This window comes from Rattus norvegicus, chromosome 1 (genome assembly GCF_036323735.1).
Source record: "Rattus norvegicus strain BN/NHsdMcwi chromosome 1, GRCr8, whole genome shotgun sequence".
Classification (NCBI taxonomy): domain Eukaryota; kingdom Metazoa; phylum Chordata; class Mammalia; order Rodentia; family Muridae; genus Rattus; species Rattus norvegicus.
Genome location: NC_086019.1, coordinates 166,344,035 through 166,357,322, shown reverse-complemented (window position 1 = coordinate 166,357,322; position 13,288 = coordinate 166,344,035). Strand labels below are relative to the sequence as shown.

At 42.6% G+C, this 13,288-nt stretch overlaps 1 protein-coding gene and 1 pseudogene across 1 annotated transcript; both read right to left on the bottom strand.

Annotated features, from left to right (window-relative positions):
• Positions 1-5,376: 5,376 nt before the first annotated feature.
• Or52b4 (olfactory receptor family 52 subfamily B member 4) lies at positions 5,377-6,318 on the bottom strand. Its single transcript, NM_001000126.1, has one exon. It carries the CDS (start codon positions 6,316-6,318, stop codon positions 5,377-5,379), a length of 942 nt encoding a protein of 313 aa, NP_001000126.1.
• Positions 6,319-11,117: 4,799 nt separating this feature from the next.
• LOC120099898 (glyceraldehyde-3-phosphate dehydrogenase-like) overlaps positions 11,118-13,288 on the bottom strand; it is a 49,813-nt pseudogene continuing 47,642 nt past the window's right edge.

The following is a 13,288-nucleotide window of genomic DNA, read 5'->3' as shown; positions in this document are numbered from 1 at the left end:
GTAACTATCCACTCAAGTGGAGTCGATATGGACGATGGATTGTCTCAATTCCTGGACTAGTCTATCAACGTGTTGAAACCCAATTCTTGTAAGATACTGAGATATATTACGAGATATCTGAGCAGCACAACTGACATTCACAAATGGTATGGAAGTGAAACACAGTCCTGAGTATTTCCACTCACAACCCAATTACATTAACTCCATCAAGCTGTGTATGGGCATTGAGATGTCCTTTTGTTTGATTCTCCTGAATAAATTTTTAGGTGGTCTTTCTCTATCAAGTCTAATCAGTATGACTCTGCAAAGCTTCCAGAGCCTAATCACACCTTTTACAAGCACAAAGACAAAGTTTTTCTCCCAAAATACTGTGTTCCTTTTATCTCCTTTTCTTTTCGTTTTTTCTTTAGAGACCTTTTTTCCCTCCGACATACTTTCTTGTTGTTCTGTAAGGACCCTCTGACCTGTCCTAACGGCTGTAACGGCTTCCCACTCTAAGAAAAAAATAAACAAAATTACCAGCCTTGTCCACGAAGGATCCATAACTTTCGGTTTCTTCACAGTGGCTCTCCACCTAGGCCCATATCTTTCTTCTTCATAGCGAGCTGCCTCATCTTTTAAATCCTCTTCCTCAGAGGAGCCAAGCTCGTCTGTTTCTGAACTATCAAGCCCCAAGACCTCTAACTCCTTTACCAGATAAAGGCTTTTTTTCGGGGTTTTCTCCTCCTTTCCCTGTTTATTTAATTTAATCTTAGCAGGGAAGCCCCCTTTTTTATTTAGGGTCCCCTTTGTATTCGGGGCCCCCGTTTTTGTAGGGGTCCCTCCCTCAGTAGCCGAGGTGGCCACTGTCCCCGGGGCATCCTTTCCCCGTTCTATCACCTCTGACGGTGGTAAGACCGCAGAGGGGCCTGGTGCTTGAGATCGATCAGTATCATTTTTTCGTTGCAACCTTTCACTACACTCCGTTTCTGACATGCTTTCCTGAATTTCGTCCAGGGCCTCTTGGCCTGTAGCTATTATAGGACGAAAAATGTCTTTACCTAAACAATCCTTAATCATCTGCCAAATCCTTAACATTCCTGGCCTCAGACTACCATGTAATAGAGGCCTCAACAGCACCCTCAGCAGAAGGAGAAAGATACGATAGGTCAAGACCAAACAATTCAGAAATTATCATGTCTCTCGGAGATTACCTCAATTCCTGCAGCTTCTGGATTCTCTCCGCGGACGGAGGACCCCCTCTCGGTGCCTGGCGATGGTGTGGCGTTTTTTATCCTGGGTTTCGGCACCAGATATCCCGCTCGCGACTTCGCCAGCAAGAAAACACGCGGGAACATACGAATCCTTGCTGCAGCCAAAACTTTTATTCAATCTTAAGGAGAGACCCTCACGCCCGCATGGCGCGGCTTATATACACCCTAGCACGGCGCATCCACACCTGATTGGTTGCTTACCCATGATCTCATTAGGCACGCCCCGGAGTGGGCAAAGACCTGGCACGAAGGCACTCTTGCATATGTGCACACAGTTAACTTCCTGAAAGGAAGTCGGCTGGCGTGGCGGAGGCCAGCCCCATCTTGTAATGGCGGAAGCTATCCTGGCCTTCCACGTGGGGCGCAGTGGAAGCCAGCGCCATCTTGTGGTGGCGAATGTTATAGCGGCCCTCTACAGCTCAGTGCTTATGACATTCCTCCTACTGGCAGAATGTATAAAGCAATGCTAGGTGAATGCTTACTTCAGATTCTGTTAACCTTTTTTTTAAAGATTTATTTATTTTTATATATGAGTACACTGTTGCTGTCTTCAGACTCACCAGAAGAGGGCATCGGATCTCTTTACAGATGGTTGTGAGCCACCATGTGGTTGCTGGGAATTGAAGTCAGGACCTCTGGAAGAGCAGTCAGTGCTCTTTAACTGCTAAGCCATCTCTCCAGCCCCTTAGCTCAGATTCTTAACTGATGCTTTAGAATATTTACACATAATTACATAAATACATATTTTTGTACTTGTGTTGTTACTACTATGCTATGTTTTTCCTCTCATGATTTCTACTTTAATTTTCTGCCATGTTTTACAAGTTAATAACTATTAAGTTCAATTTTCATTAATTTTTCAGGTATATGTGTGCAGATGAGGGCACTTTGTGCAGATGTCTGTAGATGCCTGTGGAGGCCAAAAGTACCAGATCCCTTGGAGAAAGAATTACATGTACTTGTGGGCTGTATGAAATGAGTGCTGAGAGCTGAACTCAGGACCTCTGCAAGAGAAGTACATCCCTCCCAGCCACATTAAAAACTATTTTTAATTAAGCTATTTTACTCTGTTAATATTTTGCTTGAATATTTGAAATTCTGACCACGGAGTTTGGGGTTGAAAGAGAAAGAGCATTTGCTCTGTATGACGTCACAAGTGCCTCTGAGGTGAAAGGCTTCAGCAGTGTTCAGCAGGTGTCTGTCTGTGCTGTCTGACCTGAATCTGATCTGCTTGGGTGGAGTCTGTACCTCTTGCTCTTTCTTAGCCCCTGAACTCAGCTCTTTGCACAGTTCTTTGAAATAGAGTCTTTCCTCAACTTCTCAGACGTCATTGTCCTGAAATGCACAACACTTTTGTGGGGAAAATAACAAAAACCACTAGAATTTAACTACAGCTTATTTTTCTCAAGTACATGTATTATTAAACATGTTCTCTGTGAAAAAGAGAGTGCATGACATCCATTCCATAGTGTTTATATATTTTTAAATGTTCAATATTGCTAATATGTAAAAATTTGTTTATGTACAGAGTAAGTTCTCCTTATTTATAAATATATCAATTGATTCAACCAAAACAGGAAATGTTTAGGGCAGAAACATTTTTATACTAGACATATGCAGATCTTTTAATTTTGTCATTATGTCCTAAACAATACAGTATAGAGACTGTATTCATAGTATTTAGATTACATTAAGTATTATCTGTAATCCAGAGACGACTATTAGACTTGAGTCTCCCAATATTTGGTAGCCATAAGGAAATCTGAAATCAGTCTTCCATACTACCAAATTTGGCTGTAGTTGTTTTGGTTTGGATGTTTAGTTATTGGCTTTTTGTTTAGTTTTCTTTTGTTTTTTGGTCAACTTATAAGCACAGGAGTTAAGGATATGGCTCAGGACATAAATTAAATCATTTTTTAAAGATATATTAATTTTATATATGTGAGTACACTGTCACTGTCTTCAGACTCACCAGACGAGGAAATTGAATGTCATTACAGATGGTTGTGAGGCACCATGTGGTTGGTAGGAATTGAACTCAGGACCTCTGGAAGAGTGTTCAGTACACTGTGTGACTGCTGAGTCGTCTCTTCAGCCCCTCTAGCTCAGATTCTTAACTGATCCTTTAGAATATTTACACATAATTACATAATGCATATTTTTGTACTTGTGTTACCATTATGCTTTTTACTCTCATGATTTCTGTTTTAATTTTCTGCCATGTTTTATAAGTTAATAACTATTAACTTCAATTTTCATTAATTTTTCAGGTATATGTGTGCAGATGAGGGCACTTTGTGCAGATGTCTGTAGATGCCTATGGAGGCCAGAAGTACCAGATCCCTTGGAGAAAGAATTACATGTACTTGTGGGCTGTATGAAATGAATGCTGAGAGCTGAACTCAGGACCTCTGCAAGAGAATACATCCCCCCCAGCCACATTAAAAACTATTTTTAATTAAGCTATTTTACTCTGTTAATATTTTGCTTGAATATTTGAAATTCTGACCACGGAGTTTGGGATTGAAAGAGAAAGAGCATTTGCTCTCACAAGTGCCTCTGCGGTGAAAGGCTTCAGCAGTGTTCAGCAGGTGTTGTCCGACCTGAATCTGATCTGCTTGGGTGGAGTCTGTACCTCTTGCTCTTTCTTAGCCCCTGAACTCAGCTCTTTGCACAGTTCTTTGAAATAGAGTCTTTCCTCAACTTCTCAGACGTCATTGTCCTGAAATGCACAACACTTTTGTGGGGAAAGAGCATAGAAAGGGGAAAACAACAAAAACCACTAGAATTTCAACTACGGCTTATTATTCTCAAGTACATGTATTATTAAACATGTTCTCTGTGTAGAAAAGAGTGCATGACATCCATTCCATAATGTTTATATATTTTTAAATGTTATTGTTAATATGTAAACATTTGTTTATGTACAGAGTAAGCCCTCCTTATTTATAAACTCTATGTCAATTGATTCAACCAAATAACAGAAAATGTTTGGGGCAGAAACATTTTTATACTAGACATATGCAGATCTTTTAATTTTGTCATTATCTCCTAAACAATACAATGTACAGACTGTATCACAGAATTTGGATGGTATTAAGTGTTATCAATAATCCAGAGACAAATTAAAATACAAGAGAAAGCATGCACAGGTAATATGCAAATGCTAAGCCATTTTTATAAGACTGGAGTCTCCCACTATTTGGTAGCCATAAGGAAATCTGAAATCAGTCTTCCACAGTACCAAACTTGACTGTTGTTGGTTTGGTTTGGTTTGGTTTTTTAATTGTTGGGTTTTTTGTTTTATTTTGTTATGTTATGTTTTCTTTTTTTGGTCAACTTATGAGCACAGGGGTTAAGGAGATGGCTCGGGACATAAAGTGCTCATGGCAAAAAGCACGCATGCCTGAGTTTGCGTCCTCAGCACCCACATGAAAGCCAGATCGAGTACCTGACGAATGTCAGTGCCCCCTAAGAGCAGTTAGATGGATAGCCTGACTTCCTCAGTCTTCTTGCAGCAGACACCACCCCTCGTGAGCCACAGAACTCTCCTCTCACAACAAGTCATCAGATTCAGGTTTCCCAAGGTTGATCTGCAAAAGTTTAACCACATAACTTACAGGCCCCAGCCACAGCTGCACTCAGTCTAAGTAAGTTTTCACATTCTAAGAAGTGAGTGCAGAGCCCAGGAGTCTCTGATCCCGGATGTCAGTTCACTAGAACGAAGGGCATGAAAGAATGAAATGTTCTGTGCAGTTTCCCAGAGATATCATCAATGTCCCAGAACTGCAGAAACTCCAGTGACCAAATTCCAAAGCAACAGAGTGTCCTTATTTACTTCATCTTCTTCCAAACCCCATGCTAGTGTCAGGGGAACATGGTGTCTTGACACAATTCTAGCTACCCAATGTCTGCATGGAAGGGACCTTGTTCAGTACACTGCGTGAGAACATGGCGGTGTTCTCACGGGTTGAACCAGAGCGTGTATTCTTCAGCTTCCCTGTAAAGTTGCTCTAATGCAGAACGCAATGAGCTATGTGTCAGCTGACCCATCCCATCTACCAGCTCCAAAGATCACTCAACACAAAACTGTAGATGCCACAAACTGAGTTTTAACCCAAATTCACTTATAGTTTGTAAACAAGACATGAACAATCTGCTCCTGGATTTGCTTGCTCTTGATTCCGTAAATGATAGGGTTCAGCATAGGTAGAACCAGAATGCAGACATTAGCCAACAGGATGTGGATGTGAGGTGGGATGTGGCGCCCAAACCTCTGTGTAAGTGTTGTGAAGATCCCAGGGCCATAAAAGAGGATAATGACGCAGACATGGGAGCCACATGTGTTGAGAGTTTTGTGGCGAGCATCCTGGGAAGGCATTCGGAAAATGGAACGGAGGATCAGCACATAGGAAACAAAAATTAACACAACATCTAAAGTTATTGTTGACATTAAAACAAAAATTCCATACCAAAAGTTTACTCGGATATTGTTACAAGCATATTTAGCCAGGCCTATGTGTTCACAGTAGGTGTGTGGAATAATTTTATTTTTGCAGAAAGTTAATCTTTTCACAAGAAATATTACGGGGAAAATTGTAACAAAGCTTCTCAGAAAGATGGCCATTCCAATTTTTCCAATTAGGGAGATTGTGAAAATAGTGCTGTACCTCAGCGGGTAGCAAATGGCAATGAAGCGGTCAAAGGCCATCACCAGCAAGATCCCAGACTCAGCGATGAAGGTGGAGTACATGAAGAAGAGCTGAGTGATGCAGCGATCCAGGGAGATCTCCCCAGCGTGGAACCAGAAGATGGACAAGGCCTGGGGAACTGTGGATGTGGACAGCACGATGTCTGCCCCCGCCAGCATGCAGAGGAAGAAGTACATGGGTCCATGGAGACTAGGCCTTGTGAGGACAAAGATGAGCAGGCTGTTCCCAAGCAGGGCAGTGACATAGGAAATGAAGAAGGGGATGGAAATCCACATGTGCTGGTCCTCTAGGCCAGGGACGCCCAGCAAGCGGAAGACCGTGTGACTTACAACAGTGTGGTTTAAAGTAGTCATACCCAGAAAACCTTCTGCAGATACAATCCTCCAGTTACAGAGCTGGGAGAAAATATGTATTTTTTGTGCTATCACTGGGAGCTTTTGTAGCTTTCCACACCTTCCATCTTCTTTGAATATGTAAACAAGAAACACAAAGGAGAAAGATGATCTATGCTCCAATGAGAGACATCATTCTGCACACCTCAGTGACAAACAATCAAACACACACAGGATGAGTCATTGATGCGTGGGGAGCTTGACCTTGAATGTAAGCAGCAAACCATAAGGTGAGGAATAAAAGAGAAGAGAAGCAGTGGAAGCTGACACAGAGCAATGGACAACGGTTCTGAAATATTCTCAGTCCAAAGTAGCTGGGGGGGGGGGGGGGATGGCTGGATGCCAGATACTTTTCCTTTCAATAAAGATTTTTGAGCACTCCTTCACCCTAAACCCTTAACTTTTACAAACATCTTAAAGCCATACTTATAGTGACTGATCACTCACCACACACACACACACACACACACACACACACACACACACATTGTGGATGTGTTTTCTAGAACATTAACTGACTGTAGATATTGGGCCCTAAAAGGACATTGATATTCCAGGAATACAGTGTATATGAGCATAACACAGCACCGAGGAATCAATCACATTTATTAAGCATCACTTCAAAACAGGCTACACACTTTTTATTCTTCGTGGAGGGAGTGACGATCCAAGGGCTTTTCCCTGCTTTATGCTTAGAGGCACATGAGGTTCACTTACCACACGTCACAAATGAGGAACTGACACGAGTGAGATTGGAAAGGCCTCTGACCTCGCCACTTTGTTCATTTATGTAGATAAACAGAAGACCTTTTTTTAGACTTTTTCGTTTTTTGTTTTTGAGATTATAATATAATTACACCATATCTCTTCTGTCTTTCCTCAATCCAGACTCTCAAAAATATCCCTCCTCTCTTTCAAATTCATAGAATCTTTTTCATTAATTGCTATTACATGCATGTATATTTCTAAAGATACCTACACAGTCTGTATAATGTCATTTGTATGTATGTCTTCAGGGCTATTTCGTTTTGGATAGCAAGTTGGCGCATTCTTCCTTGGAGAAGATTATTTCTCCAACTCTCTGCATTCCTTCCTTGATTACAGGTTCTTGAGGGCAAAAGACTCTTAAGAAGTGGTTGTCTGGCCCATGTACCTGAGATGAGGTTTTCTGTGCTCATCCCAGGGAACCAAGCCTCTAATGACCCAAATTGAAGGCACAGTCATTATTTCAGGCATGGAGAGGATTTAAGTTTTTGCTGTTTGGAAACTAACAGGCAATTTCATCTTTTTCCAGCATATCGTTCTCCGTTCATCAGCGTGATCTTTCAGAGAGCATATTTTGAGCAATAACTGTTGTTTTATTCTGTTTTATTTGTGGAGCATCCTGCTTCATTCAGATATAGGCTTTGTATGGTTAGAAAGAAGGGTGGACAGGCAAGCCAATAATCTTTGTGAAGGTTCTGGGTGGACTCGGCTCAGAGAGCATCTTCTAGGAAGAAAGACAAAGTTGCCCTACACTTATGAAAGGGAAGAAACTGAACAGTGTCTGAGGAACCAGAGCATATGTTTGAGTTGCTAGCACGGTAACCGCTATGTATCCTCTGTCCAATAAAACGTTCTTTCCATTCCCACTCCTACTCATCAGTCCATGGCTTTCTTCTTGAAAGAAAAACAGTTCTTTGAGAACTGGTTTTGAGAAGAAAACTGGTTTTCCTCTCCACCTGCCAAGTTGCCCTTGCTGCCAATATGGAGTCCAGGACAAGTAACTAGGTCCTGTGACCACTCAGACGTGTTTTCACATCCAGAGGGAGTCTGCAGTCCATGTCAGAACACTTCACATTTCTCAGCCCTGGTCTCATGATTAGAACTTCTTCAATCTCCCCAATTATTTCCCTTCACCTTTCACAAAGTTCCCTCCAGCCCATGTGCTCTCAGCCTCCCTACCAAAGCGTTGCTTTCTCTGCCTGCTATCAGGAAACCAAAACACAGATTTCAGCTTTAAATTTATAGATATATATATCCTGTTGCCTCTTACAGTCTGGTCACCTCTACCCCATGTGAGCCAACAGCAGCCTCATTCTTACCTTAATTCTAAAGCAGGTCCACGTACAGATATCTGTGTAATCACAGAGCCACGCATGGACACTTCCAGAACACACAGAAGGGCTGAAGCAATTCAGCTTGTTGGGTGTCTGCTGTATCCTCCCTTATGAGAGCCCTCGAGACAAAGCCTTGCACCATGCTCTCCTGGGACTGAGCCGTGCTGCTCAACTCGTCCTCTTCCCAAATTGCTGAGTCTCTGAAGTCAATATCTACCTCTCCCTTCTCTCTGACTTCTCTCAAGATGGTGTCCTGCAAAAGCCTTTTCTGGCTGCCTTCACAACTAGTTCAAGAACGTTAAACCCAACACTCAACATAAATAAATACCTGATAATATTTATCAGGTGATAATATATGTAGGTTTTATTCTCTGTGTATGTCTGTCTGTCTCTCTCTCTGTTTGTGTCTGTCTGTCACTGTCTGTCTCACCCTCTGTGTGTGTGTGAGTGTGTGTGTGTGAGTGAGTGTGTGTGTGTATTTGTGTATGTGCATGCTGATATGTGATCAAAGACCAAGGAAGCTGTCGCATGCCCTGCTTTATCACTTTCTGCCTCATTCTTTCTCTGACAGCGCTGGTTTTACAGGCTCTCGTGGCCATACTCAGGTTCTCAAAAATGTGCTGGGACCCATGTTCTCATGCTTGCATCATAAAGTGCTCTGACCCACTGAACTATCTCTGCAGTCTTCGATGTTTTATTCTTCGTGACAATGGTTTTGGCAAAGGGATATTCACCCTCAGAGTGAATGGTAATGCAGAACTCTGTAGCCTAAGGAAAAAAGTATTCATTCTCATTAAGAGAACACACAGCTGTGACTGTTCACAGCACAGTTGTATTTGCCTTTGGTTTTACTTTTTTATTTTATGTGTACGGGTACTTTGCATTCATGTACAACATACATCACTGATGTCCATGAAGCTCAGTAAGGAGCATTGGATTCCCTGGAACTAGAGCTAACAGGTGGCTGTGAGCTGCCATTTGGGTGCTGGGAATCAAACCGTGATCAAACCTGTGGCAAGAGCCACAGGTACCACTGAGTACTGAGCCATCTCTCTGACCCCTGACACATTTGTTTTCATTGCTTGTCTCCTTTGAGCCTTCAATTTTCCCTTCATCTGATGGTGCAGCTAAGCATAGCTTTCTCTGCTTTTCTCCTTCACATACATAGTTTATGGTAGACAAATGAGCAAGAGACAAGTGGAGACAGATGATGCCGAAACCAATCATACACCATCAAGACAAGGTTCTTCCCTATTTCTTTTTTGTTCCTTTTTAAAATTTCTAATCAAATTTTCAGTTGGAATTCGGAACAGATTCCATTGTATCCTCACACATATCATTGGAAATAGATTGGGTTAGAAGTAGATTTTTCCAAACAAATGGACCCAAGAAACAAGCTGATATAACAAAGTAGACTTCCAACCAAAATTAGTCAAAAGAGATGGGGAAGAACACCTCATACTCATCAAAGGAAAAATCCACCAAGATTATCTTTCAGTTCTTAACATCTATGCCTCAAATTCAATGGTACCCACATTTGTAAAAGAAGCTTTACTAAAGCTTAAACCACACATTAAACCCCATACACAAATAGAGGACGACTTCAATAACCCACTCTCACCAACAAACAGGTCATCCAGTCAGAAACTAAATAGAGAAATATTTGAGCTAACAGACAAAATGAACTTAACAGATATCTACATAACATTTTACTCAAACACAAACAGATAGACCTTCTTCTCAGCACACCACAGAACTTTTTCAAAATTGACCACATCCTCTGTCACAAAGCAAGTTTCAACAGATACAAGAAAACTGAAATAACCCCCTGCATCCTATCAACCCATCGTGAATTAAAGCTGGATTTCACTACAACAGAAAGAACAAAAACCCTACAAAACTCACGGAAAGGAAACAGCTTTCTGCTGAAAAACTACTGGGTGAAGACAGAAATAAGGAAATTAAAGACCCTAGAATTCAATGAAAATGAAGGCACAGCATATCTAAACTCATGGGACACAATGAAAGCAGTGCTAAGGGGAAAGTTCATAGCACTAAAGTCTCCATAAAGAAAAGAGAAAGTTCTTATACTAGCAACTTAATGGTGGAGTTATAAGGGTGAGATTGGGAGGAGAGGAAGAGGGGAGCTTCAGGCAGGCTGTAAAGGGAATGAATAAACAAATGGAGAAAAAATTTAAACCCTACAGAGTGAGTTTCAGGACAGTCACAGCTACCTGAAATCAAACCAATAAAAAAAAAAAACATTTTATCTGAAAAAAGAAAAAAAAAACCTCCTGAAAGCTCTAGGAAAGAAAAAAACAAACGTGACCAAGAGGAGTAGATACCAGGAAATAATCTGAGTGCTGAAATCAATAAAATAAAAACAAAGAAAATAGTACAAAGGATTGATGAAATAAAAGTTGGGGTATTTTATTAAGAAAATCAGCAACATAGACAAATGCTTAGCCAAACTAACTAAAAAGCAGAGAGAGAATATCCAAATTAACAAAATCAGAAACAAAAAGGGGTGCATAACAACAGACACTGAGGAAACCCAAAGAAGCATTAGGTCATGCTTCAAAAACCTGTACTCCACAAAATTTGAAAATCTAAAAGAAATGGACAATTTTTTTAACAGGTGCCACCTACAAAAATCGAGTCAATATCAGGTAAACATCTTTTGAGGTGATGCAATGAACTTTATTGATGGTATTCAAGAGAGTAGGGAGGGCTCCCTAGGCCCCTCCTGTTATTATGGGGTTCTGGGATGGAATTGTGAGAGAGATGCTCAGTGTTGGGGTCTAAGTTTGGACAGGGACTCCTCAGCAACCAAAGGTCTCTTTCTTGTTCTCAGTGTTCTTGCTGGGGTGGGTGGTCCAGGGTCTTACTCCTTGGAGGCCATGTAAGCCACGAGGTCCACCACCCTGTTGCTGTAGCCATATACATTGTCATACCAGGAAATAAGCTTTACAAAGTTGTCATTGAAAGCAATGCCAGCCCCAGTATCAAAGGTGGAAGAGTTGGAGTTGCTGTTGAAGTTGCAGGAGATAACCTGGTCCTCAGTGTAGCCCAGGATGCTCTTTAGTGAGCCCTTAGATGCCTCCTTCACCACCTTCTTGATATCATCATACTTAGCAGGTTTCTTCAGGCAGCATGTCAGATCCACAATGGATATATTGGGGGTAGGAACACAGAATGCCCTGCCAGTAAGCTTCCTGTTCAGCTCTGGGATGACCTTGCCCACAGCCTTGGCAGCACCAGTGGATACAGGGATGATGTTCTGGGCTGCCCCACAGCCATCACACCGAGCTTTCCAAAGGGGCCATCCACAGTCTTCTGAATGGCAGTGATGGCATGGACTGTGGTCATGACTCTTCCACGATGCCAAAGTTGTCATGGATGACTTTGGCCAGGGGGGCTAAGCATTTGGTGGTGCAGGATGCATTGCTGACAATCTTGAATGAGTTGACATATTTCTTGTGTTTCACACCCATCACAAACATGGGCCAAAGGGGCTGAGATGATGACACTTTTGGCCCCACCCTTCAAGTGAGCCCCAGCCTTCTCCATGTGGTGACTCCGTGATCTACTCAGCACCAGCATCATCTCATTTGTTGTTAGCGGGTTCTCACTCCTGGAAGATGGTGATGGGCTTCCCGTTGATGACAAGCTTCCCATTCTCAGACTTGACTGTGCCATTGAACTTGCCATGGCTGGAGTCATACTGGAGCATTTAGACCATGTAGTTGAGGTCAATGAAGGGGTCGTTGATGGCAACAATCTTGACTTTGCCAGATGCAGAGGAGAAGGCAGCCCTGGAAACCAGGCTCCCAATACTGACAAATCTGTTCACACCAAACTTCACCATCTTGTCTACAGGATGAGGCTGGCACTGCATGAGAAGATGTGGCTATTTCTGGAACAAGGAGGAGCAGAGAGTCTCAGGTAAATATCTTAAACAGTCCTATAAGTCCTAAGGAAATAGAAGTACTCATTAAAATTCTTCCAACTACAAAAAGCCCAGAGACAGATTCCTGCCCATGCCTAGAGCTGAAAGACAGTCACCAGGAGTGCCTACACACCTGAGAGCAGAGGTAAGACCCACTTTTTTGCTCCAAGTGACCTGCCTGGTTGATTCAGGACACACAGAGGCAGAAGTCCTCTAGGTCAGGACACTTCCTGTTTCTGGCTGTGCTGATATGATGGCTGCACTGGAACTGAACTGATATGATCCCACAGTTCCCCGCACCCAAATCCCGTGGGGAAGGGAGCTGAACACACAGAAGTGCAGACATCCTGAGAATGGAGTGCCACTTCTGCACACCTCTGCCAACATCGCTAGTCCAAAAGGAAACTGCAGAGTGCCTCTGGACACAGGAATATAAGAACAATTAGCTACAGGTACCTGCAGTTCTGGTCTGCACCCAGGACTGAACTGAAATAGTCAAAGAGCTCCCTGCACCCAAATCCTGGGGGTTGGGGGGAGAGCTGGACCCTCCGAAGTGCGGACACTCATTAGAAATCAGAGGAGACTACCCTCTGCCCACATTCCTGACCCAAGAGGGAATTGCCTAGTGCCAACTGTGCCCCCCCCAGGAGCCATCAGGGGCAAGACCCGTCTGATTCCTGACCACACCTAGAGCCGAAAGACAGTCACAAGGAGTGCCTACACACTTGAGACCAGAGCACATGTTCTCAGAAAAGGCTGAAAGATAAAAGGAAAACAGTTCTACGGGAGTGCTGACACAGAGGCCTACAGGGGGGATCAAGCCACTCTCAGAAACAGCAAGACAAGATAACACAAAGTCAAGAGGCAAGTGCAGGACCCTAAG

What these genes read in the sequence shown, in the direction of transcription:
- Or52b4 (NM_001000126.1), bottom strand. Translation starts at nt 6,318, where the DNA reads ATGACTACTTTAAACCACACTGTTGTAAGTCACACGGTCTTCCGCTTG.